General features: G+C 39.5%; 1 protein-coding gene across 5 annotated transcripts in view; it reads right to left on the reverse strand.

Moving 5' to 3' along the window:
* Positions 1 to 24,762, reverse strand: part of TPR (translocated promoter region, nuclear basket protein) — a 74,060-nt gene that overhangs the window by 26,273 nt on the left and 23,025 nt on the right. For all 5 annotated transcript variants that reach the window (XM_074961142.1, XM_074961143.1, XM_074961141.1 and 2 more), the window contains exons 15-35: positions 21,837 to 22,000; positions 21,424 to 21,563; positions 21,181 to 21,329; positions 20,201 to 20,363; positions 19,486 to 19,620; positions 18,442 to 18,582; positions 18,102 to 18,270; positions 15,401 to 15,567; positions 14,131 to 14,283; positions 13,334 to 13,450; positions 11,665 to 11,868; positions 11,368 to 11,552; positions 10,729 to 10,876; positions 9,797 to 9,934; positions 8,737 to 8,868; positions 7,074 to 7,204; positions 6,467 to 6,677; positions 5,664 to 5,810; positions 4,971 to 5,169; positions 4,116 to 4,321; positions 3,224 to 3,285 (exon numbers count right to left, since the gene is read on the reverse strand). In XM_074961142.1, the coding sequence (XP_074817243.1) occupies positions 3,224 to 3,285; positions 4,116 to 4,321; positions 4,971 to 5,169; positions 5,664 to 5,810; positions 6,467 to 6,677; positions 7,074 to 7,204; positions 8,737 to 8,868; positions 9,797 to 9,934; positions 10,729 to 10,876; positions 11,368 to 11,552; positions 11,665 to 11,868; positions 13,334 to 13,450; positions 14,131 to 14,283; positions 15,401 to 15,567; positions 18,102 to 18,270; positions 18,442 to 18,582; positions 19,486 to 19,620; positions 20,201 to 20,363; positions 21,181 to 21,329; positions 21,424 to 21,563; positions 21,837 to 22,000 (3,261 nt within the window). The remainder of the gene's footprint in view (positions 1 to 3,223; positions 3,286 to 4,115; positions 4,322 to 4,970; positions 5,170 to 5,663; positions 5,811 to 6,466; positions 6,678 to 7,073; positions 7,205 to 8,736; positions 8,869 to 9,796; positions 9,935 to 10,728; positions 10,877 to 11,367; positions 11,553 to 11,664; positions 11,869 to 13,333; positions 13,451 to 14,130; positions 14,284 to 15,400; positions 15,568 to 18,101; positions 18,271 to 18,441; positions 18,583 to 19,485; positions 19,621 to 20,200; positions 20,364 to 21,180; positions 21,330 to 21,423; positions 21,564 to 21,836; positions 22,001 to 24,762) is intronic.

Below are 24,762 nucleotides of genomic sequence, written 5' to 3' on the forward strand. Positions count from 1 at the left end.
GAGTACTTATTGTTAAAAAAGGGAACAAAGAGGACCCGGGGAATTATAGACCAGACAGACTAACTTCAGTACCTGGGACAAATTATTAAACAATTCGTAAGCACTTAGGGGATACGAGGGTTATAAGGAACAGACAGCATGAATTTGTCAAGAACAAATCATGCCAAATCAACCTAATTTCCTTCTTTCATAGGATTACTGGCTTAGTGAATCAGGGGAACCTGTATGTGATGTATCTTAATTTTAATAAGGCTTTTGACATAGCTACCACAACATTTTCATAAGCAAACTCAGGAAATGTAGTCTATATGAAACTGCTATAAGGTGAGAGCATAACTGGTTGAAAGACTATACTCAAGCTGGGAGGGCATATCTACAAGGATCCTGCAGCCCTGAGTCTGGTACTATTCAATATTTTTATTACTGAGGATGACAACAAGCTGGGATCAGAGTAGCAGCTGTGTTAGTCTGTATTCGCAAAAAGAAAAGGAGTACTTGTGGCACCTTAGAGACTAACAAATTTATTTGAGCATAAGATTTTGTGAGCTACAGCTCACTTCATCGGATGCATGATGAAGTGAGCTGTAGCTCACGAAAGCTTACGCTCAAATAAATTTGTTAGTCTCTAAGGTGCCACAAGTACTCCTTTTCTTTTAACAAGCTGGGAGGGGTTGCAAGCCCTTGGGGGAACAGGATTAGAATTCAAAACCAACCTTGAAAAATTAGAGAATTGCACTGAAATCAACAAGATGAAATTCAATAAAGGTAAGTGCAAAGTACCACACTTAGGAAGGAAAAAAAATCAAATGACAAATACAAAATGGCAAATAACTAGCAGTAGTTCTGATGAAAAGTAACTGGGAATTATAGTGGATCACAGATTGAAAAAATCAACAATGGCTGCAGTTGCAAAAAAGGCTTTTATCATTCTGGGGTGTATTAACAGGAATGTCGTACGTAACACATGGTAAGTAATTGTGCTGCTCTACTCGGCACTGAGCTTGAGTAGTGTCCAGTTCTGGGTGCCACACTTTAGGAAAGATGTGAATAAATTGGAGAGATCAGAGAAGAGCAACAATTGGGTGACGGGGCAACAAAATGGCAGATGAAATTCAATATTTATAAATGCAAATAAATCACATTGGAAAACATAATCCCAACTATATATATTAAATGATGGGGTCTAAATTAGCAGATACCACTCAAGAGAGATCTTGGCATCATTGTGGATAGTTCTCTGAAAACATCTACTCAGCGTGTAGCGGCAGTCAAAAAAAAGCTAAGAGCATGTTGGTAATCGTTAAGAAAGGGATAGATGAGACAACAAAATGTCACATTGCCTCTATATAAATCCATGGTACGCCCACATCTTGAATACTGCATGCAGATGTGGTTGCCGCATCTCAAAAAAGATGTACTGGAATTGGAAAAGGTTCAGAAAAGGGCAATAAAAATGATTAGGAGCATGGAACAGCTTCCATATCAGGAGAGATTAAGATTCAGACTTTTCATCTTGGAAAAGAGACGACTGAGGGGGGACATGATAGAGGTCTATAAAGTCAAGATTGGTGGGGAGAAAGTAAATAAGGAAGTGTTATTTACTCCTTCTCATAACACAAGAACTAGGGGTCACCAAATGAAATTAATAGGAAGCAGGTTTAAAACAAACAAAAGGAAGTATTTCTTCACACAACACACAGTCAAGCTGTGGAACTCTTTGCAAGAGGATGTTGTGAAGGCCAAGACTATAACAGGGTTCAAAAAAAGAACTAGATAAGTTCATTGAGGATAAGTCCATCAATGGCTATTAGCCAGGATGGGCAGGGATGGTGTCTCTAGCCTCTGTTTGCCAGAAGCTGGGAATGGGCAACAGGGGGTAGACCACTTGATGATTAGCAGTTCTGTTCATTCCTTCTGGGGCACCTGGCATTGGCCACTGTTGAAAGACAGCATACTGGACTAGATGGCCCATTGGTCTGACCCAGTATGGCCATTCTTATGTTCTAACAATAACGATAAAATGTTTAGAAATTCTGACCTATGAGGAAAGGTTTAAAAAAACTGGGTATGTTTACGTCTAGAGAAAAGACAACCGGGGGAAGGGGGAAGAGAGAGAGAACACCTGATAAACAGTCTTCAAAATATGTTAACGGCTGTTATAAAGAGGATGGTGATTAGTTCTCCATGTCCACTGAAGGTGAGACAAGATATAATGGGCTTAATCTGCAGAAAGGGAGATTTAGGTTAGATATTAGGAAAAACTACAAGGGTAGTTAAATTAGGAAGGGGTTTCCAAGTGAAGTTGTAAATCCCCATCACTGGATGTTTTCAAAATCAGGTTGGACAAACACTTGTCAGGGATAGTCAAGGTTAACCTGGTCCTGCCTTAGTGCGGGGGGCTGGACTTGACCTCTCGAAGTCTTTTCCAGCCCTACATACCTATGATTCCATAATCAACAGCTACCTTCAAAGTTTTGTTCACAATTATCATTCTTGCATATCACCACTAGAAGAGATTATTCTGCAGGGCAAATTATGCCCTGTGCACAACCCCATATCCTTGATAGATGTGATTAACTGGAAATTTGTGTAGCTCCTAGTGATAAATCGCTGTCTGTACTGGCGCTTTTCAGTGCTAAAACTTTTGTCTTTCGGGGGTGTTTTTTCACACCCCTGCACGACTAAAGTTTTAGCACTGACAGCGCAGTGTGGACACAGTCTTATATTTGTCACTGAAGTCAACTGATATGGCTCAATACAGAAGGAGAATATCTGCTGAATAAGAATGATGCCAGTGATTTTTACAGTCACTTCTCAAGATCAGAACTTCATTTCAAAGGGATACCAGAATTTTAAAAATCAAAGATGTGTAGCATTGTTACAAGAGCACCTGGGATCAAAACTGTTCCAAGAACAGAAATGTCAGATTATAGGCCATAAAGATTATACATCTTCACAGGCTGGTGTAGTACCTGAAACTGCTTATAATTTTTCAAATAGACTAGATTTCAAGTTCACAGTGTACCTAAATATGACAGTTTAGTAGTAAATGACTTAACTGGTTAGATTCAGTTAATCCATAGCTCAGTGTTAGCATTTAGCAGTCAGTAGCTTCCAAAAGCTGTTAAAAAATTCTTAAATGCAAAAGCCTTTAATTCATTCCTACAGTTCAAAACAAAAAATATAGACATAACGACTAGACAAAAAAGAACCCACAACTTACATTCCTCTTTCACCTGATGCTGGAGTAGATTTGAGTGTGATCTGCCTCTGCTGTTCCGGAACCTATTAGACGTAAGTGTTTTTGTAAATTATATGCTTCCATAGCTAAATATTAAGCCAGCAGGCTCTATAAAACAATCCAAAAATGCAATTTTGGTTACTGCTTCAGTAGACAGATCTCTTTAATTACAATTGTTTCAACTACGGATTTGGCAGTATACCAGTTCCATGCTTACTCTCAAATATTCTGAGCTTGCTCAAAGAAGTCAAGTATTTTCTGGGATACCCTTGATAATGCAGTTTTTTTAGACAGCCAAAAAGAGTACTGATTAATTCTGTTCTATTGGAAAGAACTATATTTACTGTAGGACCAGGATGCAAGCTCAAAGTTTTAGCACGATAGTCCTGTCATATTGTATATGCAAATAAGACTGCTTACAGAGCCAACAAGAGGAGCAATGTTTGAACTACTCCTGTGGTGAAACCTAGTCAGTAAAACAATTATACACTTTTGTTAGCAATGGAAAGTTTGAACCCAACCAGAACAATTTTTTGTTATTAACTTCTAATGCTCTGAACAGCTGTTTCTCTTCCTTCCAAGACCAACTTGCCTTGGGAAACTGGAGGTGGTATGTACTGTTTCGGGTTTCCAGCTGCATTATTCTGGGGATTAAAAAGGTTGGAAGCCCCATGGGAAGAAGTTGTGTCTGTTGAATTTCCACCTGCTATCAGAGATATGGTATAAGGGAAGGGGCACCACACAGGAACTATTCTAATTCACAACTGCTCCGTTACCGTGAACTCAAAGCCCACACATTGTTAGACACAGACTATTCCGTTTCACTACAAGTGGTAAAACAGCTAACAAAAGCTTCACATATCTTGTACCTTACCTTATTAGTAGACTCTGGAGGCTCATCTCGCTGTTCATGGTGCCTCTCTTGTTGCTCTCTTAGCTCTCTCTCCAGGCGGCAAATGCGACCTTCATACTGTGATTTGAGTGCACTCATCCGCACCTCCAACTCAGTCTTTTGCTCTTCTAATGCACTGCTCTTTTGTTTCCACTCGTCATTTTCTTTTGTCAGCTGTTCTTTTGTACCTAATCAAGTAACAAAGCATTCAGTCTCTTCCTTGTAAAACTGCCTACCAAGTCTTTGTGCACGGAAAATCTGTTTGCTTTTATAATTTAATGAAGTACTTTAAGCAGTGACCTATGTGTACTAACACATTGTAAGTGATAAAACTATTTCTTAGTGATAACTTGTGTGATTTTTTGAAAATAAGGCTAGCAATTGTAAATTTGAAATATCGAAGGACTGTATGTTTTCTCCAACCATCAGAAAGCAGTAGTTTCATTTCTTCCTGATTAACACTGAACTTGCTGAAAGAAAGGAATGTCCTTTGTACTGGTAAGTTGTGTGGGATAAATACCTGGGTGCTAAGCAAGGACAATATCCTCTGACTCATCTAAAGTAACTCTCAGATTAGTTATTGGCCATTTTAACTGATACCAAGTCAAACATTTTTACAGCTTCCAACACTATATAACTGTATATAGCTAAAAAACCTGCCCAAGGAACAGCTACATTCAAAGTTTAATTTTAGAAACTTATGGTTTACATCAGTTAATTTCTCACTAAAGTTTACCCAAGAAGTTCACATTTTTTCCAGGGTTTGAGCCCAGGAAGCTTTTTCATAAAACCAATGAAAAAAATGGAAATCCCTTAAGGCAGAGTAGAGTAGCTTACCAGCTAACTGTGCAATTTTCTGCTTGGCAGCCAGCAGGGTCTTCCTAGTCTTTTCCTCCTTCTCAGTTATCTGTTGCCTGAGCTGTTCTTCTTGTGTAGTTCTCTCTTGCAAATCTTGATGAAGACGAGAAAGTTCTGACTGTAGCTGAGATATCTGTTCCTGAAGACTTCTGGCTTCACTTTCTTTCTCTGCTATAGTCTGCAGGAAAAAAAGAGATAATTTAGCTACCAGCTATAATAAGCTACCTTAAAACTAGGTGGTGAGTGCGTCAGACACATACAGCATATTATTCTTTGGACATTTCAAAGTTAAAGCCAATGAGCTGAGATACTAACTAGTCACTTTAGTTAAGATACAGCGGACCCTCGCTAGAGCACTCATTGCTATAGCGCAGATTTGCATATAGCGCGGTCATGGCAATGGATCCCAAATTTAAATATTTAAATTGGGATCCATGGTAACGCGGCCCCTGCTATAATGCAGTCCCCGGTTAATGAGGTACCGCGCATGGATCCCGAACCCTGTGTTCTAGCAAGGGTCCGGTGTAGGAAAAGTTCTCAGTGGTATAATACTCCAGCTCCTCCAAGAGAGAGAGAGAGACAGAACACATACTTTACAAACAAATCTTCATTGTACCCTGTGAAGTGCTTTCAAAACATATGTAGAAACTAACAATATTGCTCTCTTCTTACCTTCTGTAAATTTTCAATCTGATTCTCCAGGGCTTTTGTCTTTACCTCAGCCTGGCTGAGAGACTCTTTCAGTTCTTGTATTTCCTGGACCGAAGCTTGCTGTTCTTGTTCTTCAGCATAAGACTGAGTTGATGTCTCAGCAACCACCTGAAACATTGCAAACTGATGTCAGGTCCAGGTTGTACGTTTTTTGTTTTGTTTTTTAAAAAGGAACCATCAGATGTAGAAAGTTATCACTTCCATACACAACACCACCAGATGGGCACTGATCATCAGAAATGGTCTAAGCAGGATACAGAAAGGAATTATGATGCTCCCTTAAGAGCTGAGCTTCACATTCAAACAACATACAGCATCAGAAGAGTAGCCGTGTTAGTCTGTACCCCAAAGCAACGAGGAGTCCGCTGGCAGCTTAAAGACTAACAGATTTATTTGGGCATAAGCTTCCGTGGGTAAAAAACCCACTTCTTCAGATGCATGGAGTGAAAATTACAGATACAGGCTTGTGCCAATACATATTTATGCCTGTATCTGTAATTTTCACTCCATGCATCTGAAGAAGTGGGTTTTTTACCCATGAAAGCTTATGCCCAAATAAATCTGTTAGTCTTCAAGGTGCCACTGGACTCCTTGTTGTTTTTGCACATACAGCATATTATTCTTTGGACATTTCAAAGTTAAAGCCAGAATTTTATAGGCAAGTTTTGGTATCAGAAGTAATGATATTATAAATAGTAATACCTATGAAGACTCTGCTGAGGGTGCACTATTCAATTTCTTAAATAATCAGAATTTACATCTACCTTGTCATATTGCGCTTTCAGCTCTTCATACTGAGTCTTGTATCGTCGCCCAATTTTCTTGACCTGTGTTATAGTTTTGACTTTTTCTTGTATGTCAGCCACTTTATTCTCTAGCTCCTTTTGAAGAGTGTCCTTTTCAGTTCTTATTTTAGTTAGTTCATCTCTGAGGGTCTGGACCAGATTCTGGCTTGTAGTCAGAGATGCGTTAGATCTAAACACCAAAATTGGATGAAGAGATGCATGAGATCTTGGTAAGAGATAAACAAAGTCAGTACATTTTGATATTGCTATATTTTTGTAATGTCATAATTCACCATGAGTGAATATATATTCAAAGCAAAGTACCCACACTAAATCATATTATAAAAGTTAAATTTGGAGTCATTTGGCTACTTATTTTAAATGTCCTGTTTCCAAATAAATTAACACTTCACTTCTTATAACTACTGAATAAAAGGCGTTAAATTGCTGAACAAACACCAAAGGCTTAACGCTTATATAGGGGCATTTAGGAGTTTTGTTTCCAAATGTGGTCTTATTTTAAATATTACATAGTAAAACTGACTTTTAGTATGCAGAACTTTCCAAAAGTTTCCTTATACTGTACCTTGCTATTTCTGCTTTAAGCCTGCCTGTTTCTTCACTCATCTGTTGTATGCGTTTGGTATTCGCCTCCTTCTCTGAAAGGAGTTTCCGATATTCTTCAAGATCAGAGTCTTTCTGTTGGCTCAGTAAATGCTGAAAGATATTTATAATCTGATTAGTCTTGGTTCTTGCAAAAAGAAAACACATTTCATTCTACAGAATCTATACATGTTGGTGATTGTTGCTTTTGTGCTCTGTCAATGGTGGTTTAGAACTGCATTCTAAGTTAGGCATGAGATACTGTATAAAAAAAGATGACCATGTTTACACTAAGGTATAACCACTAATGTATCACCACTGTTGCACAATTGTGATAAATCTCAAAGAAAGTATACCTTGAAAGGTATCACTGGAAAAGTTTCAGAGTGGTAGCCGTGTTAGTCTGAATCAGCAAGAAGAACGAGGAGTCCTCATGGCACCTTAGAGACTATGGCGTTTTAGCCCACGAAAGCTTATGCCCAAATAAATTTGTTAGCCTCTAAGGTGTCACAAGGACTCCTCGCATTGTTTTTATTTGAAAAGTTGTAATCTGTTGAACAATGTTATCCTGTTTATATGCGTGTATTATCATTGCATATGAAGTTATGAATCTTTGCTCTGTGTTTGTATCTTAAACATGTTTTATTCCTGGGTAACACCCACAAGACAGATTTACATCAACACCAGTCAGCCATGGTTGATGAACCATTAAGGAGAATCAACTCCTCCAGTAGGCCCCTTCCAACTACGCCTGAGAGAGCATGTAGACAATAGATGACTCATGAATCGGCAAGGGCATGTAGAACATGTGATCCCTGACTCCATGTTTGAGACTAACTTTCCATGCACATGGACTGAGAATATAAATGGAGACTGTGACATTATCTTTGTCTCTTTCTTGCTCCACATCTCTGAACTATAATTTCTATAAGAAAGGGAAAGCTTTAAACAATGGACTGAGGACCCCCAACCCAGAGAGACTAATTGCAGACTGGCCGATTTAACATCACTGCTATTATCCTGATCTACAAACTCTGATATCAACTGTAACGTATATGATTCATTTTAACCTTTTAATCACTCTTCTTTTCCGTTTTTTATGAATAAATCTTTAGTTAGTTACTAAAGATTGGCTGAAGCATGTTTTTTGGGTGAGATCCTGAAGTATATTTTGATCTGGGGGTAAGTGGTGGGTTCTTTGGAACAGGAAGAATATATGTTATTTCTGGTTTTAATAATCATTTATCACAGATAAATGGTTTGTCTGGGTGATGCATGAGGGGCTAGAGGGCCTTAAGGGGACTGTCTGTGGCTCCATAATAACTAGTATGGTAATTTGGAAGCACACATTTGTTACCGGCTTGATGAGGTCTTAGGATAGAATACACCACCCGCCTGGGGTATATGCCCTGTATTCTGGCAGTCTGACCTCAGATTGGCGCTCTTAGCTGTGTCCTATACCAGGCAGAGTGACAAGGCAAACTCATGTTATCCTAACAAATTCAAGCCTTCTTAATACATATTCACTGGTTATGTTTCATAAATCAAATTCATTTCAGTCTTCCACCACTTTTCAGGAGATGGGGTTGATCTACCAGCATTTGAGTTCTTTCATTTGGACATCCTCTGTAAAAAGACGCACTCACCTGGGTCCGGGCTTTCCAACGTTTGACATCCTCTTCCAACAGTTTCTTTTCTGCCTGAAGCATTCCACTTTTTTCACTTAGCTCAGCATTAGACTCTTGTAAAGGTAGGATGTCTGCCTCTAGCTTACGCACCTGGAAAATCATCAGGTGTTAAAATATACCCCCATCTCACTGGGGGATCAGAGGGGATGTTGGTCAGACTGGCAGAGTGATGTACAGCCCAGAAGGAGAGATGGGAGAGCACATGCCTGAGAAGGCCATGACTAGGGCCCTCCTCCTCCTGGGGTTCTCCACTGGCCAGCCAGGGGAGAAGTGGGAAAGCTGATGGATGGTGGAGCACAAAGGCCAATTTAAACCCCTTTCGAGGGGGTCTCCACTGGCCAGTGCAAATAAAGTTTGAAAGACGCAGCACTCCCAGAAGTAAATGACACTCAAGATTTCACTGGTGGACCTTGTGCTTGTAAAAGAGGAGGCGTAAAACAACTTGAGGTCCCCCTTAATATCTTCTACTTGCTTATGGGGGTGGGGGGAAGAGGACGAGAAGATTCAGAAGTGAGCTGAGTTCTAGGGATAGACTGATGAGGATCAACCCTGAGTTATTGCTTACATGATGGGAGTGGAAGCCCTGTAAATCACACTGGACACCATTAAATTCCTGGTCTGTGAGATAGGCCACATATAACACTCGGCAGAAGTGCTAAGTTAATAAAATTGTGGCTCACCACTTCAGCCCATCCCCTTATCTTTCTTTTATTTTAATGAGTGTCCTATCAACGGCATATTGTTAATCAAGAGTCACTATTGATTTTCTACTTTATTTAAAGCTGCCTGCAACTTTCTGTATAGTAAACAGGGCCTTGTCCTCTGACATCTTAATTATATTGAAAATCCTCTCAGTAGTGTGATTGTCCCCCACATTATTTATAATCAAGTTTTACAGCATACAGTTATTGCAATTAGTGATATGTTATACGTCTAACAAACCCAGATGTTGATTCATTCAAGTTCTCCTTCAAATACTGAGTGTCTGAGAATTTTGTGCATAAGTCTCATCACTAACCTTTGCCTGCATTTGTTGTAGTTCTTGTTCTAGCCTCTCCTTCTCTTCTCTCAGCATCTTGTTGGTTTCTATCAATACATTCATGGTTTCTGTCTTTTTCATTAGTTCTTCATGCTGAGCAATTGTTTTTGCTGTTATCTGTTAGGTCAAAGAAAATCATCCAAATAACTGGTTTAGCTTTCTTTGGACATAAACATTCAAACAACGTTCATTGGTATTAGACTTTAGAAAACTACCACTGTGTACATAAAGTCGTGTAAAAACTTTTTAAAAGAGTTAGATGAAGAAATTAATATATTGTTTAAAAACCCTGAAAATAGCAGACTTCCCCATGTGATTCTCTGTACCACTTCTCCAAACATTTCTTTTGACTGCTTCCTAAATATCTGTTCGGCACAACTATACATGTTAAAACATGTTCTCGAAGCATAATTACTATCCTGCTTTTGAGAGCAAGTTCATGGGGCTAGGAGCAAAGATAGTGCAACTGGACAAATATCAATCCCATTCCAAATACAATGGACTCTTGCACACTTCTTAGCTTATGTTTACAATGCAGATGACAGGCATGCTTCCCAGCTCAGGTAGACAGACACATGCTAGCTCAAAAAGAGCTCTAAAAATACTGCCATAAATAGCAGCATAGCTGAGGGTAGCACAGATGGTGGCTCAGGCTAGCTGCCTAAGTACATACGCAGGGGATCTGGCTGGCTTCTCTGACTGGTCGCCTGAGCCACTGCCCGTGCTATCACCGGCTACACTGCTATTTTTAGCGAACTAGATTGAGCTAAGCTAGTACTTCTGTCTATCCAAGCTCAGAAACACACTCCCAGCTGCACAGACGCACCCAGTTGAAGTAGGAAAAGACATGAATAAGGAGGAAGACATTTCAGCCAGTTGTTGAAAGTGTAACCAACAGTTCATGTACACACCTGCACCTTCTCTCTCTCTGCGTTCAGACTGTCATGCAACTCCTGGAGCTCCCTTTCCAGGTGATCCACCCTCTGACGATAACGCAAGCTCTCCACCTGGGCCACCTCAAACCTAGTTTCTGCAATCTCCTTCTCTCGGCGTATAAATCTATAAGAAAGGGGGTCATTTGAACTTAAGTGTAAGAAGGAAATTTAAATCTAGACACCCATGTCAGAATGAGGCCAGCTGCTAAAAGAAAATAAAAATGGCAGTTGGCCAAAGAGACCCAAAAGTAAATCCATATATCTACCAATAAATAAAGGAAACAAGAACACTTGATCCTACTCTGGGAAGGTGTCACTCTGTGGAATGTTCTTGGCACCATCGTTTACCAGGAGGTACCAGGCCCTCCAGACAAGACTCTGCCTTACATCTTTTCCATATGATAGCTGGGACCAATCAGCAGTTGCAATTCCACCTATCTCTGCTGCTACTGAAGCAGGGGAAAGGCTGTCACCATAGCTAATACCAGTTAAAAATTAATCCACTTTAATTTTGAAAGTTCTGTTTTCCAAAAAAGAAAATGAAGATGAACTAACCAGTTCAGCAACTGAAATTACTCACAATGACTATGGAAAATAGTTTAGGATTAAATTTACCGGAGAATTTCTAAGATTTGTTCTTGTGATTTGCCTTCTTCATTAAGAGAAACATTCAATGCACTTGGCATGGCTTCCTTCACAGAGGTCACCATCTTGTCACTTAGATTTTCCAGTTGCTCATGTAATAATCGGTTTTGTTTTTCTAAGTCTTCACAGCGAGACCCAAGCTTTGAAGTTTCATCCTACAACAGAATATTTTTCTGTTTGGTCATGATGAATTTTAATTTGCATAGGTCTGAACACTACAGATATCTATACACTTCAGAAAAGTCACTGGAGCCAGAAAAATCCTACCTTTAACATTCTCTCCCGCTCTTCCCATGAGGCTTTGCACTCCAGAAGTGCAGATTCAGCTTTCTGAGTAGCTTCCTCTAACTGCTGCCTTATTGCTGAATTCTTAGCAACTTGACTTTTAGCAGCCTGCAAGGCCTCAACATCAGCAGCATGAAGCATCAATTCCCGCTCATACTTATTTTGAGCTTCTGAAGCGATCTTTGCCTGTGAGAAACAGTGTACTTTGTTATTTCTTCAAGTATATCACATACCCTCCATAGCTTTCCATACTTGTTAAAAAGTTACATAAATATAAAAAGGGAAATTTCCCAATATTAGACTTGTCTTCTCTTGTAGATCAATCCTGATAAACAAAATAAGCCACCAAAAATAAAATCTAAGCCACCTCCTCAAAGTGACCCTATCCCTTAACCCATGTGATTCTCAAAAGCCTGAGAAAACAGATATGCAGATTTGAATATATCCCTAAATATTAACACTGACAACCAGCTGGATGAAAACCCCTTTTATATGCCCTTTCACCAGCCCTCTTCCTTTAAATTCTGCATCGAGAGGGATAGGAGCTTTTCGAGCACTTCTGCTGATTGCAACTATGGAGAGAGGTAAATACAAAAGGGGCGGGGGGGAAGGACCAGCAAAAGATTGATTCAATCTTATTATCTGACACATGAAAATCCCCAGCAATTAAACACTCAGTCTAGATTAACTACACAACTGAGTTTTCTGAAAGAGTTACTGGAATTCTCAGATGCAGAAAAATAAGCATGACTAGGATTCACTGTAAAAACCAGCAGTTACTTGACACCAAACTTATCTTCTCAGAGTACTGGCAAAAATGTTTTGCTACAATTATTGCTGCTAGCATGCACTTTAAGTAATTGTCAAAATTGGGTTTGGAAAGAAATTTTCCCCTTGTATATATGGGTGAGAACTTTAGTTTTCACCTTCTTCTGGAGAGTTAAGAAATAATCCATTAAGATCAGTTAAGTACACCCCACAGTCAGTGTTCCCTCTAATTTGTTACGTCCACGTGTTGAATGAATTTTGTTATGTGCACCAATATGGAGGTGATGTTTGACACATCACCTTCACATTGGTACACATAACAAAATTCATGTGGTGGGAGTGTGGCTGAGGGGATCGGAGTGTGGGAGGGGGCTCAGGGCTGGGGCAGAGGGTCGGGGTGCGGGCTCAGGGGTGGGGCCGGGGATGATGGGTTTGGGGTACAGGCTGCCCCGGGGCTGCGGCAGGGAGAGAGGACTCCCCCAGACCTCTCTTGCTGCAGCAGCTCAGGGCTGGGGGAGAGGCACCTCTTTCTGGCCGCAGCAGCTCCAGAGGGTCTGGGCAGGGCCGAGGGAGGGGCGCATCTCCCGCGCGGCAGGTCCACACTGGGGCCTTATACAAGTGCAGAATTTTATATTCAAAAGTCTATTTAATTAAACACTCTAGTTATTTAAAACTTAGATTACATCAAGGCAACGAAGTACCAGGAAATGCAGTCTAGGAAACAATCATGTCATAGGAATGGACGAACTGCTCCTGTAATACCCTTCTATTTCCACTAATTTCTCTGACCAACTGCACTGAAAATTAAACTCGTCCTTGGCTCCAGACAGAGACAAAGCTATCAAACTTCATCTGGCCATTTATAGCTAAAACCAAAACCTACCTGTTCCTGACAGTCACGCCTGGCCTGCTGTTCATTATTTATTGCTGTGCTTGCTCTTTGAAGAGCTTCCTGGACTTCAGATTGCACATTAGAGAGGCTCTTCTTCAGTTCAGATAGCTATAGAAAGGAAATAAAATTGAACAGACAATGTAATTTATTAAGTACTATAACACAGTTTTTAAAAGAAGCAACATGAAGAGGTATAAGATATGAATAATTTAGAGACAAAGGAGGAATTTTAAATGGTTATAATCTGGTGAAATTTAGATTTTGGCTTATTAACGTAATAGAGCCATTTTTGTGCGAATTCAGGTATTCCGAGCTCCGTTTTCAGAAATAGGTAACTGTGCTTTCCCAGCTGAGTTCACATCAGTGATGCTGGTTGCACAGCAGTCTTGATAATTTCAACTCCAACGGGAAGAAAATCAGCCATTTCCCAAATATAAAATGGAAAAATTAAAGGGTCTGGATGCCCTAATTTTGGTATACATAAACAAACACCGCAGCTTGGTTTTGCTAGTGTGACAATGCTATTTCCTTCAAGCACTGATCAAAGTATAAGACAAGACAAACAGTGAAGGACTGAGTGGATAAGAGTTTAATATATGTATTTATATATTTTAATATAGCATCCTTCTAATTCAGTTACACTCCTGTAAATCCTTTTGTGAAATTAGCATTGGAGATTGCATTGCCTTCCTTTTCTGCATAGAAGTTAAAATGAAAACTACAATTAAAGACTAACTGCAAACATATTCTTGTAGACACAAGGAAGGTGAACATTCAGCACTCTATACCTGTTGCTCCATGTTCTCTATAGCTTTACGTTTCTCATCCTGAAGTTCTTGCTTTTCCTTTTCTGCCTCCATCAGTTTCTTTTCTAGCTGGGCTTGATACTCAGAAGAATCCTTCAAACGTGCATCAACAGTTGCACGAACTTCCTCTGTCACCTTCACAAAAAAAAGTAATGTCAAAAAGGTCAAGCCATCAGTAAAAGTTTAGATCCACACACACTACACGGTACATGAGATCAGCTTGTGTTCCATACTTTCCTTATAAAGATTCACATTTTATGTTTCACATTCATGCAATATTCATTTTAAGCCAAAAAAATGGAATCTTAATCTCAGTTAGCCAAATGTCATGGGGACATTGGAAAGTATAGCTAATGGTATTTTTGAATCACTCAGGATATTTTCAACATCCCACTGGAGGCACTTTTGAAGAGCACAGTTTCAGATAACTAGGTTTGGATATATATCAGCTGAAATATCTTATTACATATTAAAGTTTGTAAAATTTATAAAACTCATGCCTCAATGAAATGTTTGCAGTAACTATTGGAGGGGAAGAGTACTGGATGCTGGACTCAGAGCGACATGTACTTGATCTGTTGGATGCCACAATTTTAGTAAAAATGATAATTTTGTCCGGTAATCGAAGTTCTATTTGGGTATTCTCTGCTTTGACAAATCAAGAATCTAAAAGACACACAGACGATTTATAACATTGGGCTGCATTTGCAGTTTAGGCAGTGATGTTTTTTACAAATAGGATGTGGTTATTTGCCTTCATGCTTGAAGTGTGCCTAGAAAGTATTCTTTCACATATTTGAAAAGTTTAATCCATTAGGATAAAAAGTGATTATTTAGAATGTATACATAAATTGTATCTGATTCATATGCAATGCCTACATTTCCAAAGGTCTTGTGAGGGCTGAGGCCACTTGCTAGTAGAGAACTTGGAGACAGTCAGGCAAAGAGTCAGCCTTCCCTCAAATTTACAGTTCAGTTATATTAACATGTGGGCATTAAAGTATGCAGGAAAACTGAATGTGCAGTTTGCTTGAAACTCTATTTACGGTAAGTACTGAAAAGGAATGGTATAATTTCACAAGACCCTAACAGGCACTGCAAAATACTTGCTTCTGATTATGACATCCCATGAAACAATACAGGCTACAGAATTCCTCATAAGTAAGAGTACTAATACAGTGAAAAATATGACCAAGATGTACACTGTTATATTTAGCAAGTAATGTTAATGGCTAAACATATTGACACTTACTTGTTTTTCTTTATTAAGGGATTCTTCTAAACTAAGAACCATAGCTCTGTACTGTTCCACATTACTAGTAGTAGTCTTCAATCTTTCCTTCAGGTCATTAACTTGTTCCTCAGCTTGTCTTAGTCGACTAACAAGATCATCCACATCCTCATTTGCACTAGGCTGTCCTAAGATATAAAAATTGTGACAGGGTCGGGCCGGATGGCTACAGGAGCGTAATAGAAGGCAGATATATTAGCCCCAGGTTAAGTAGGTCCCTCTTCCCTGGGTAAGGTAACAGGGAAGGTTCCAGAACAATCAGGAACCTTCTGGAGACAATTAAGACACACAGGCTGATCAGAACACCTGCAGCCAATCAAGAAGCTGCTAGAATCAATTAAGGCTGGCTAATCAGGGCACCTGGATTTAAAAAGGAGCTCACTTCAGTTTGTGGTACGCGTATAAGGAGCTGGGAGCAAGAGGCGCTAGGAGCTGAGAATGCATACTGTTTGAGGACTGAGGAGGACAAGCATTATCAGACACCAGGAGGAGGGTCTTATGGTGAGGATAAAGAAGGTGTTGGGAGGAAGCCATGGGGAAGTAGCCCAGGGAGTTGTAGCTGTTACATAGCTGTTCCAGGAGGCACTCTAGACAGCTGCATTCCACAGGGCCCTGGGCTGGAACCCGGAGTAGAGGGTGGGCCCGGGTTCCCCCCCAAACCTCCCAACTCCTGGTCAGACACAGGAGGAGCTGACCTGGACTGTGGGTTCACGAAAACAGCCAAACTAAGGGCTGCCGTGAAGCTCCAAGGCAAGAAAATCCGCCAATAAGCGCAAGACCCACCAAGGTAGAGGAGGAACTTTGTCACAAAATGCATAAATTTATAAACTAGTCTTTAAGATGTAAATTATGTCCAAGATATACCTTCTGAAGATAACATGAGCAGTGACATTGCTTTGTGATTTTCACAGGAAGCATCTTAATTTCACCAGATATTACCCTGGCTGTACTTATTAATTTTTGTGGTGCTGCAAGGGAGAAGTGAGATGAGACAATGCACGAGGGTAGTCTGGTAAGACTAGCTTATAATTAGAGCCCAGTGATTTCTGTAAATATGAAGTCCCACGAAATAAAATGAAAAACGTATATAAAAGAAAATAAAGCAACTGTGTCCTCCCACCCAATACCTCACCCTGCAAGGGTGGCTCCTGCCCCACAGGGCTGGGCCCAGTTCCCTGCATTTTGACCTGATGCATGGGGTGGCAGTGCTGCTCAGGCTTGGGCCAGCCACCTTTCTGTCATGACGTGATGGGGTCTCCAGGCCAAATCTGAGTGAGTGGTGTTGTAACCCAAATTTGCAGTACTATTTGCTCAAATTTGGCCCAATTGCCCTCCTACTGCCATGGAGGGGTGGCCAGGCAAAACTTGAGTGGTGCTGTAACCCTGTTCACCAGGGCACAATGCCTGGAACGGGAAGCTGGACTCAGCCCCATGGGGCAAGAACAACTGCTGCTGCAGGATGAATGTTGGGTGGGCTCACCCTGAAACCCCACAAGGCCTCCCACCCCCCACGGGACATGAGAACTTCCTCAGCCCCCTACCCCTCCATAGAAGGACCCTCCACTACTCCTGTTGGGATGGATAAAACAAAGTAACACAAAATTTCCCAAAACTAAATGAAAAACTATAAAAAGCTTTAACAAATTTCACGTGTCTCTACTTATAATCTTACCATCTCTTCTAAAAGATAAAGAGCCCTTTCATATTTGGCGGAGAATGTACACATTAAATTTGAACATTTTTTAAACTCAGAATTTTTTTGGGTAATAGAGGAATAAAAAAAGTTTTTTTTTTTTTTTTTTTTTAACAAGTAAGAATTTTCAAGATTCATAAATTTCTTTAAAACACAGTCAAACCAAATTATTTTCCAATGAATTAGAAGTTTTCCTTTAAGGCTAAGAACAAACATGAAAAATTTCAAGCCAAAGGGATTTTTCTTTTAGAAAATCCTAAGCACTAAATAAAAAGCAATAGCTCATGAGGTAAGTGCTTTCTCATCTGTAACTATTGCTAAAAATATTAATATGTTTTTCTAAATGTTGCACAGTGGAACAAATGAAAATAAATTCATAATCAAATAGTCATAAAATCTTGCATCTTAAACACACAACTAAAGCATACATGAAAACAGGGCTTTTAAAAAAGTTAGTTGCTACCTGTTGAAAGTACACATCACAAAATCTGCCACTTTAAAAGATACAAGGTAAAACACTGGCCCTAGTGAAGTCAATGCGGAACCAGGATTTCACCCACAATCTTACATTGCAATTATGACATAAAATGCAAGTTCAGAAATTTCCACCCATTACCCTAAGAACACTACCAAGGTCTAAGCAATTAATTTAGATGGTGAGGATGAGGAAGTATAAGATCAGATGTATTTAAGAAATAGCATTTCACATAAAAGGTAAGCTTTCAAGTCTACATAGGAGGCCTACTCATTTGTCCTATTTTTAAGCCGGGTCCATCTGAATTCTTTTATACCTCATATTGGTCAAACTGTATCTGAACATGTTGGAGTAATCAGAATGGGGTTTTCTGATTTCAGAGACTATATTCCTAGATTTACACACAACACCGGACATAACTCACTCTAGTCTCCTCCTTCATTGGGCAGCTTTCAAACTGGTAAACGTTTCAGTAAGTCACCATTTCTCTTTACCTTTACCAGGAGCCTGCTGGGATGTCTGGGAGGCTAACTGAGCTTCAATATTATTCAGCTGCTGTTTCAATGTGGCAGTCTCTTTTTGGGCATTCTTCAGCAGTTCCTTTGTGTTAAGGTGACGGTTCATTTCAGTCTCAAGTTGTCTCTTAGTATCCAGCAGATGAACCTGTAAAGGCAGTGTTCTTGAGTCTGCAATACCTGACACATTGCATAAAAATCCAACATAATTAATACAAGACAACAATGTAATGATTAAGCAGATCTTGTAAGCTGGTAAGCAATTTCATTTATTTTTCCCTTAAACACCAATTAGAAAAAATTGCTTACAAGTACTCACATCTTGGTTTTTGGTAAGCACATGCCTTTGTTCCACCTCATTCTCTAGTTTCTTCTTTAGTTGGGATATCTCACGCTCTAGTTTCTCTACCTGGTTGTTGAGTCTTTGTTTAGTCTCTGTCTCAGACCTCTCCAATATCACCTGATAAAAGCATGAAATGTGATTGCTACCATGTGGAACAATTCAGACAAGTGAAGAAATCCTAATCACTTAGTATGCGTTAACTCCACACCATTCCTGTTACCCTCACCCCCCCGCACACACACACACACACAAAATTATGCACCACACAATATGCTGTATCAAGATGTTACAACTAACACAGCAGAACTTGTTACCACCATGAAAAGCGAGTTTATACTGCCTGCCAAATTTTTCTTGTAACTACACAAATCAAACAGCATGTATTTTAAAAAAGATGTGTTATTAAACAAGCGTTCAGTCATCATTAAAGATGAATTTGTTAGGAATGTTATCTTAAGCAATTATTTATGAATGAAGTATTAAACACATCTCAGTGTAACAGGAAAACAAAATTAGTAGGTCAGGCAGTCACCAGAATCAAGTTTGTCAGAGTTAATGAAACAAGTAACCACTTTTTTGATCTGATCCACAATTTATAGTCAGTTGCATTTTAAATGGTTATATCATCAATGGAAGGAGAATAATTCCTTGTCTTTTGAAAAGTGCACAAAAACGAAGCCCATACTGATAACAGTATTATTGCTCACTGATGAAATTGCTAAGTAACATATTCAAGTAATGAATGTTTATTTATGACTTGAAACAATGATTGCTGTTTAATGGCCTGATCCAATGCCGCTTGAAGTCAATGATTTCATCAGGCATTGGATAATATCTTGAAACATGCTATTTTCATCAGTATTTTTAAAGCCCTGAATAGAACATGCCAAGTCATCATACTAATTCCTGAAAGATCTGACAAAATGAAGTGTTACACATTTAGTGTTATCAATTGAAAAGACTCTGCCTCCAGTTCACATGGTTTTTGCATCCAACAAAAAAGATGGTATTTGATTATACCTGAATAGTTCGCAAATTAGTAAGCAGTAAATTTTGTCCCCTTTGCTCAGCTAATAAAGATTCTCGTTGCTGGGTCAGACGAACTTCAGCCATCTTCAAGATATCCTTCTCTTTTTTCAAGTTCTCTGCTCTCACCTTTAAAAGAGCAGATTACAAATGAAAATTTAGCATCTTAACAGCAAATCTGTGCATTAGTTAATTTGGGCAAAATTTACCTACTGTATGACTTCTTGAAAAAACAAACATTATAAACATAATCAAGGTAAGTAACCAAAGCCAGTCAAGTACTCCTCTAAATGTAAGCAGGCTTAGATTTCTGAAATTTAACAAAGTAAATAAGTTTTAGAATTACAAAACTTTAGCTAGCCGACTAACATTAACCAAAAGCAAAAGCTTCACTCTATTCATCAGTAAAAAAAAACAACAGCCCTTAGAACAGTTTACTGAGTCTCTAAGTATTTGTGATGGTCAACAAAATATCTCACATACACATGTTCCAACATGGACATGATTTTAACAGCCAGTGTTTTCACAAGACATGAAGTTTTAAGAGATTTAGTACTAGATTCTACTGAATTCCGAAATTTCAGGTGGTGTGAAGCACTGGTTCAAATTCTAACAGTTTTCAAGACAATGGAATACAAATTTACTGTGTCACTATACTAAATTTGAAGTGTGTACGAATACAGATTGCATGAAAATGTTGTACAATCACCTCTGCCATAGCCAGCTTTTCATTAGCTCCCCTTAAGTCCTGGGTCATGGTATTAATTATCTGTTCCTGTTTTTGAGTTGTTGCTGTGAGCTTTTGCGTTCTCTCCTGAAGAGATGTTATTTCTCGACGATATCCCTCAACATTGTCCTGCAGCATCTCATAACTTTAAATGGAACAAACAAAAAAAAGTATTTTATATTCCTGAGTTAAATGACTTACACTGAATTACAAGGTGGGTGCATACACTCACATGAACATGCTATGTTTACATGTACCAGTTTGAAGCATGATTGACAGAGATATTAGCCTTGTAAAAGATTAGCTGAATTGGAAAAGTAAATGCAAATTAAATAGCTTTCTCTAAAGTGCTGGTCTATTTCTTATCAAGTTTCTGAATATGATGAATATTTGAGTTAATATCATGCAAGTATGGCTAGTTCTTAAATAACGACCAATTAACACAAGCTAAACAGACTTCTCTTCCACTGACAGGCGAGTTGACTATTCTATTCAATACTAGTTGAAGCTCCTCTTGCTTTAAAAATATAAAGTTTCTCTCTCTCTCTTTGGCTTTAACCCAGAAAGTTGTATTTCAAATAAAGGATCCAAAGTTTCATGTTTGGGTTGTTCCCTTGTTGGATTTCTTGGTTTTTGTTTTTAAATAAAGAATTTATTATGGGTTCCCACTTTGGATTAAGTAACACTGGCACTTTTTTTTTGTTTTTTTGTTTTTTTGGAGTAGCAACATGCTATCCATTTTGGGCTTTTTGCAGAATTATAAAGAAGCCATGTAACAATGCACCTAAATTTGCCTGTGTGTGGCAACTGCCTTCTCACTCAATTGGAAACATGGGTATTTTATTAGCAGTTCATATCAACAAACATGCTATATAGTCTAACACCAAGCAATTAGCTTGTTTTCTCACATGTAAGACAAGAAAATGGAGTTCTACTTGGAAATGTAATAAACACCAAATTACCGTTTGGAGGCAAATTCAAGTTGGGTGGACATCTTAGCATTCTGTGACCGCAAGTCTGTGACTTGCTCCTGAAGTTTTTCATTTTGTTCATTTAGCAGTTTGTCATTCTCTGCCTTTTCTTTTCTGTAGTTCTCAAAAACTTCCCGCAGCTACAGTAAGCATTAAGGAACAATCGTTAAGAAGATTACAAGGTGAAAAAGAAACAAATTATTTGAAATGTTTACCGAAAAAAATACAGTTTACCTGTTTAAGTGCAGCCTTAGCCTCTACTGCTTCTACTGACTCAGTCATTGACACTGGAGCAGGAGTTGACATGGCCTGAGGCATACTTGAACGTTTTGGGGTTGATGTAAAAGAAATTTCCTCTGGCAACATACTTGAAGCTTTATAAAAATAAAAACTACATTTTAAAACCACCAAATATACAAACAGAAGATTGAATCTCAGTCACTTGGTGTTGGGAAGGCTAGGAGTTCTTAGAGCAAAAAACTTATATATTTCATATTTTCCATATGCCATCTAACGATAAACACTGAACAACACAGATCAACTAAAAAAAGATTCCAATCCTCTCTATGCATCATTTTAGAAAGCTATCAACTACTGTGAAGTTCTTTGACATCTGGAAACTTATGAGTTGCTAACACAAGCCTAACCTTGCACTGGAATGACAACTCCAGTTGTCTGAGCTAACAGTACACGGTACATATCACGCTGACGAACTATAGAGTCTACAAGCTGCAGCTGAACATGACGTGCTTCACGCAGTTTCTCTAACTCATGGATGGCTTCCTCAAGTTGACTCTGCAGCTCAGAAATTCTGAAACAGAGAAAAGACAGGATTTTGTTTTCTTTTTAACTGTATTTAGGCAGCAATTATTATTAGCCATGGTGGCATTTTTACAGAAGCATTTAAACTATTTAATCACAATAGGCCTTCAAAACTGTTTAGTCCATCCTTGGAACTTTAATTAGTGTCACTGGGAGTTCTGAGCAAAGATACATGGACTGGACAAGGCCCTTAGACTTGAACAATTTTTCTTTTAAAAAGTGAGCGAACATGACTGCCTGGTGTAGTCAGAGTCACATATTGGCAGATATCCTATTGCTCATCTTATTTGAGCTCTCAGTTGTTTTAAATTTTGGGTACAATTACAGTACCTTGCTAAACTGACAACATAGAAACATATGCAATCCATTTAGCAAATACAAAATATGTCCCGCTATGCCACTGATTAATCTGACAGGGGAAATGGAGATTCCCTTCTCTTAAGACGGGGGAGGGCTATATGCCAGTCAATTGGCTAGGTGCCCCTTCCCACATATATTGACGGGCGATAAATTGGATAATACAAAGAAATAAATTCCTGCACTTGGAACTGTGGGGGTCTGTGCCTGCTGACGGTCCATGTCCTCAAAATGTCTCATGGCCTGCAATCAGCTAACCCTGATGGGCTGCATGTGGCCCACAGGCCACAGGTTGCCCACCACTGCTCTAGGCTTTGGCTGATTGGCATTGGTCCCCATATCACGGACCCGCTTAAGAGATGGGATTTTTTCACCTTCCATGAGCATCCACTATGTGTAGGCCACAGGTTTTGAGGTTTTGCTATTATTTAGGTTTTCTTCACATGGTTTCAAAGCACCTGTAACTTTATGGAGGCAAGAGACAGATTTGAAGACGGTTGGCAGTTTTTCAAAGAGACATTATTAAGGGCATAAGAGGAAACTATCCCACTGCGTAGGAAAGATAGGAAGTATGGCAAGAGACCACCTTGGCTTAACCAGGAGACCACCCTGTCTTAACCAGGAAATACAAGAAGAGTCCTACAAAAAGTGGAAACTATGTCATATTACAAAGGATGAATATAAACAAATAGCGCAAGTATGTAGGGACAAAATTAGAAAGGCCAAGGCACAAAATGAGATCAAACTAGCTAGAGACATAAAGGATAACAATAAAACATTCTACAAATACATTAGAAGCAAGAGGAAGACCAAGGACAAAGTAGGCCCATTACTCAATGAGGGGGGAAAAACAATAAAAGAAAATGTAGAAATGGCAGAGGTGTTTAATGACTTTTGTTTTGGTTTTCATTAAGAAGGTTGGTGGTGATTGGACATCTAACATAGTGAATGTCAGTGAAAATGAGAAAGGATCAGAGGCTAAAATAGGGAAAGAAGAAGTTAAAAATTACTGAGACACTTTAGATGTCTTCCAGTCACCAGGGCCTGATTAAATCCATCCTACAGAGTACTCAAGGAGCTGACTAAAGTGATAGCTGACCCATTAGCAATTATCTTTGAAAGTCATGGAAAACAGGAGAGATTCCAGAAGACTGGAAAAGGGCAAATTTTGTGCCAATCCATAAAAAGGGAAATAAGAACAACCCGGGGAATTACAGACTGGTCAGCTTAACTTTAGTACCCGGAAAGATAATGAAGCAAATAATTAAGCAATCAATTTGCAAACATCTAGAAAACAATAAGGTGATAAGTAAACAGTCAGCATGGATTTGTCAAGGACAAATCCTGTCATACCAACCTGATAGCCTTCTTTGACAGGGTAACAAATCTTGTGGATGGGGGGGGGGGAAGCGGTAGACATGGTATATCTTCACTTTAGGAAAGCTTTTGATACTGTCTCGCATGACCTCATAAACTAGGGAAATGCAATCTAGATGGAACTACTATAAAGTGGGTGCAAAACTGGTTGGAAAACCATTCCCAGAGTAGTTATCAGTGGTTCACAGTCATGCTGGAAGGGCATAATGAGTGGGGTCCCGCAGGGATCAGTTTTCGGTCCAGTTCTGTTCAACATCTTCACCAATGGATTTAGATCGGCGTAACCAACCTGTGGCTCTGGAGCCACATGCGGCTCTTCAGAAGTTAATATGCGGCTCCTTGTACAGGCACTGACTTCAGAGCTGGAGCTACAGGTGCCAATTTTCCAATATGCCGGGGGGTTCTCACTGCTCAACCCCTGGCTCTGCCACAGACCCTGCCCTCACTCCACCCCTTCCTGCTCCCTCCCCTGAGCCTGCATTGCCCTCGCTCCTCCCCCACGTCACGAAAAAGCTGATCGGGAGGTGCGGGGAGGCACTCATCAGTGGAGCTGCTGGTGGATGGGAGGCACTGGGAGCGGGGTGGGGGAGCTGATGGGGGGCTGCTGACGTATTACTGTGGCTCTTTGGTACATTGGTCAATTCTGGCTCCTTCTCAGGCTCAGGTTGGCCACCCCTGACTTAGGTAATGGCATACAGAGTACCCTTATAAAGTTTTCAGACAATACCAAGCTGGGAGGAGTGGCAAATGCTTTGGAGACTGGGATTATAATTCAAAATGATCTGGACAAACTAGAGAAATGGTCTGAAGTAAATAGGATTAAATTCAATAAGGACAAATGCAAAGTACTCCACTTAGCAAGGAACAATCAGTTCCACACACAAAATGGGAAATGACTGCCCAGGAGTACTGCGGAAAGGGATCTGGGGGTTATAGTGGACCACAAGCTAAATATGAGTCAACAGTGTAACGCTGTTGCAAAAAAAAAAGCGAACATCATTCTGGGGTATATTAACA

This window comes from Natator depressus, chromosome 8, assembly GCF_965152275.1.
Source record: "Natator depressus isolate rNatDep1 chromosome 8, rNatDep2.hap1, whole genome shotgun sequence".
NCBI classification, from domain to species: Eukaryota; Metazoa; Chordata; order Testudines; family Cheloniidae; genus Natator; species Natator depressus.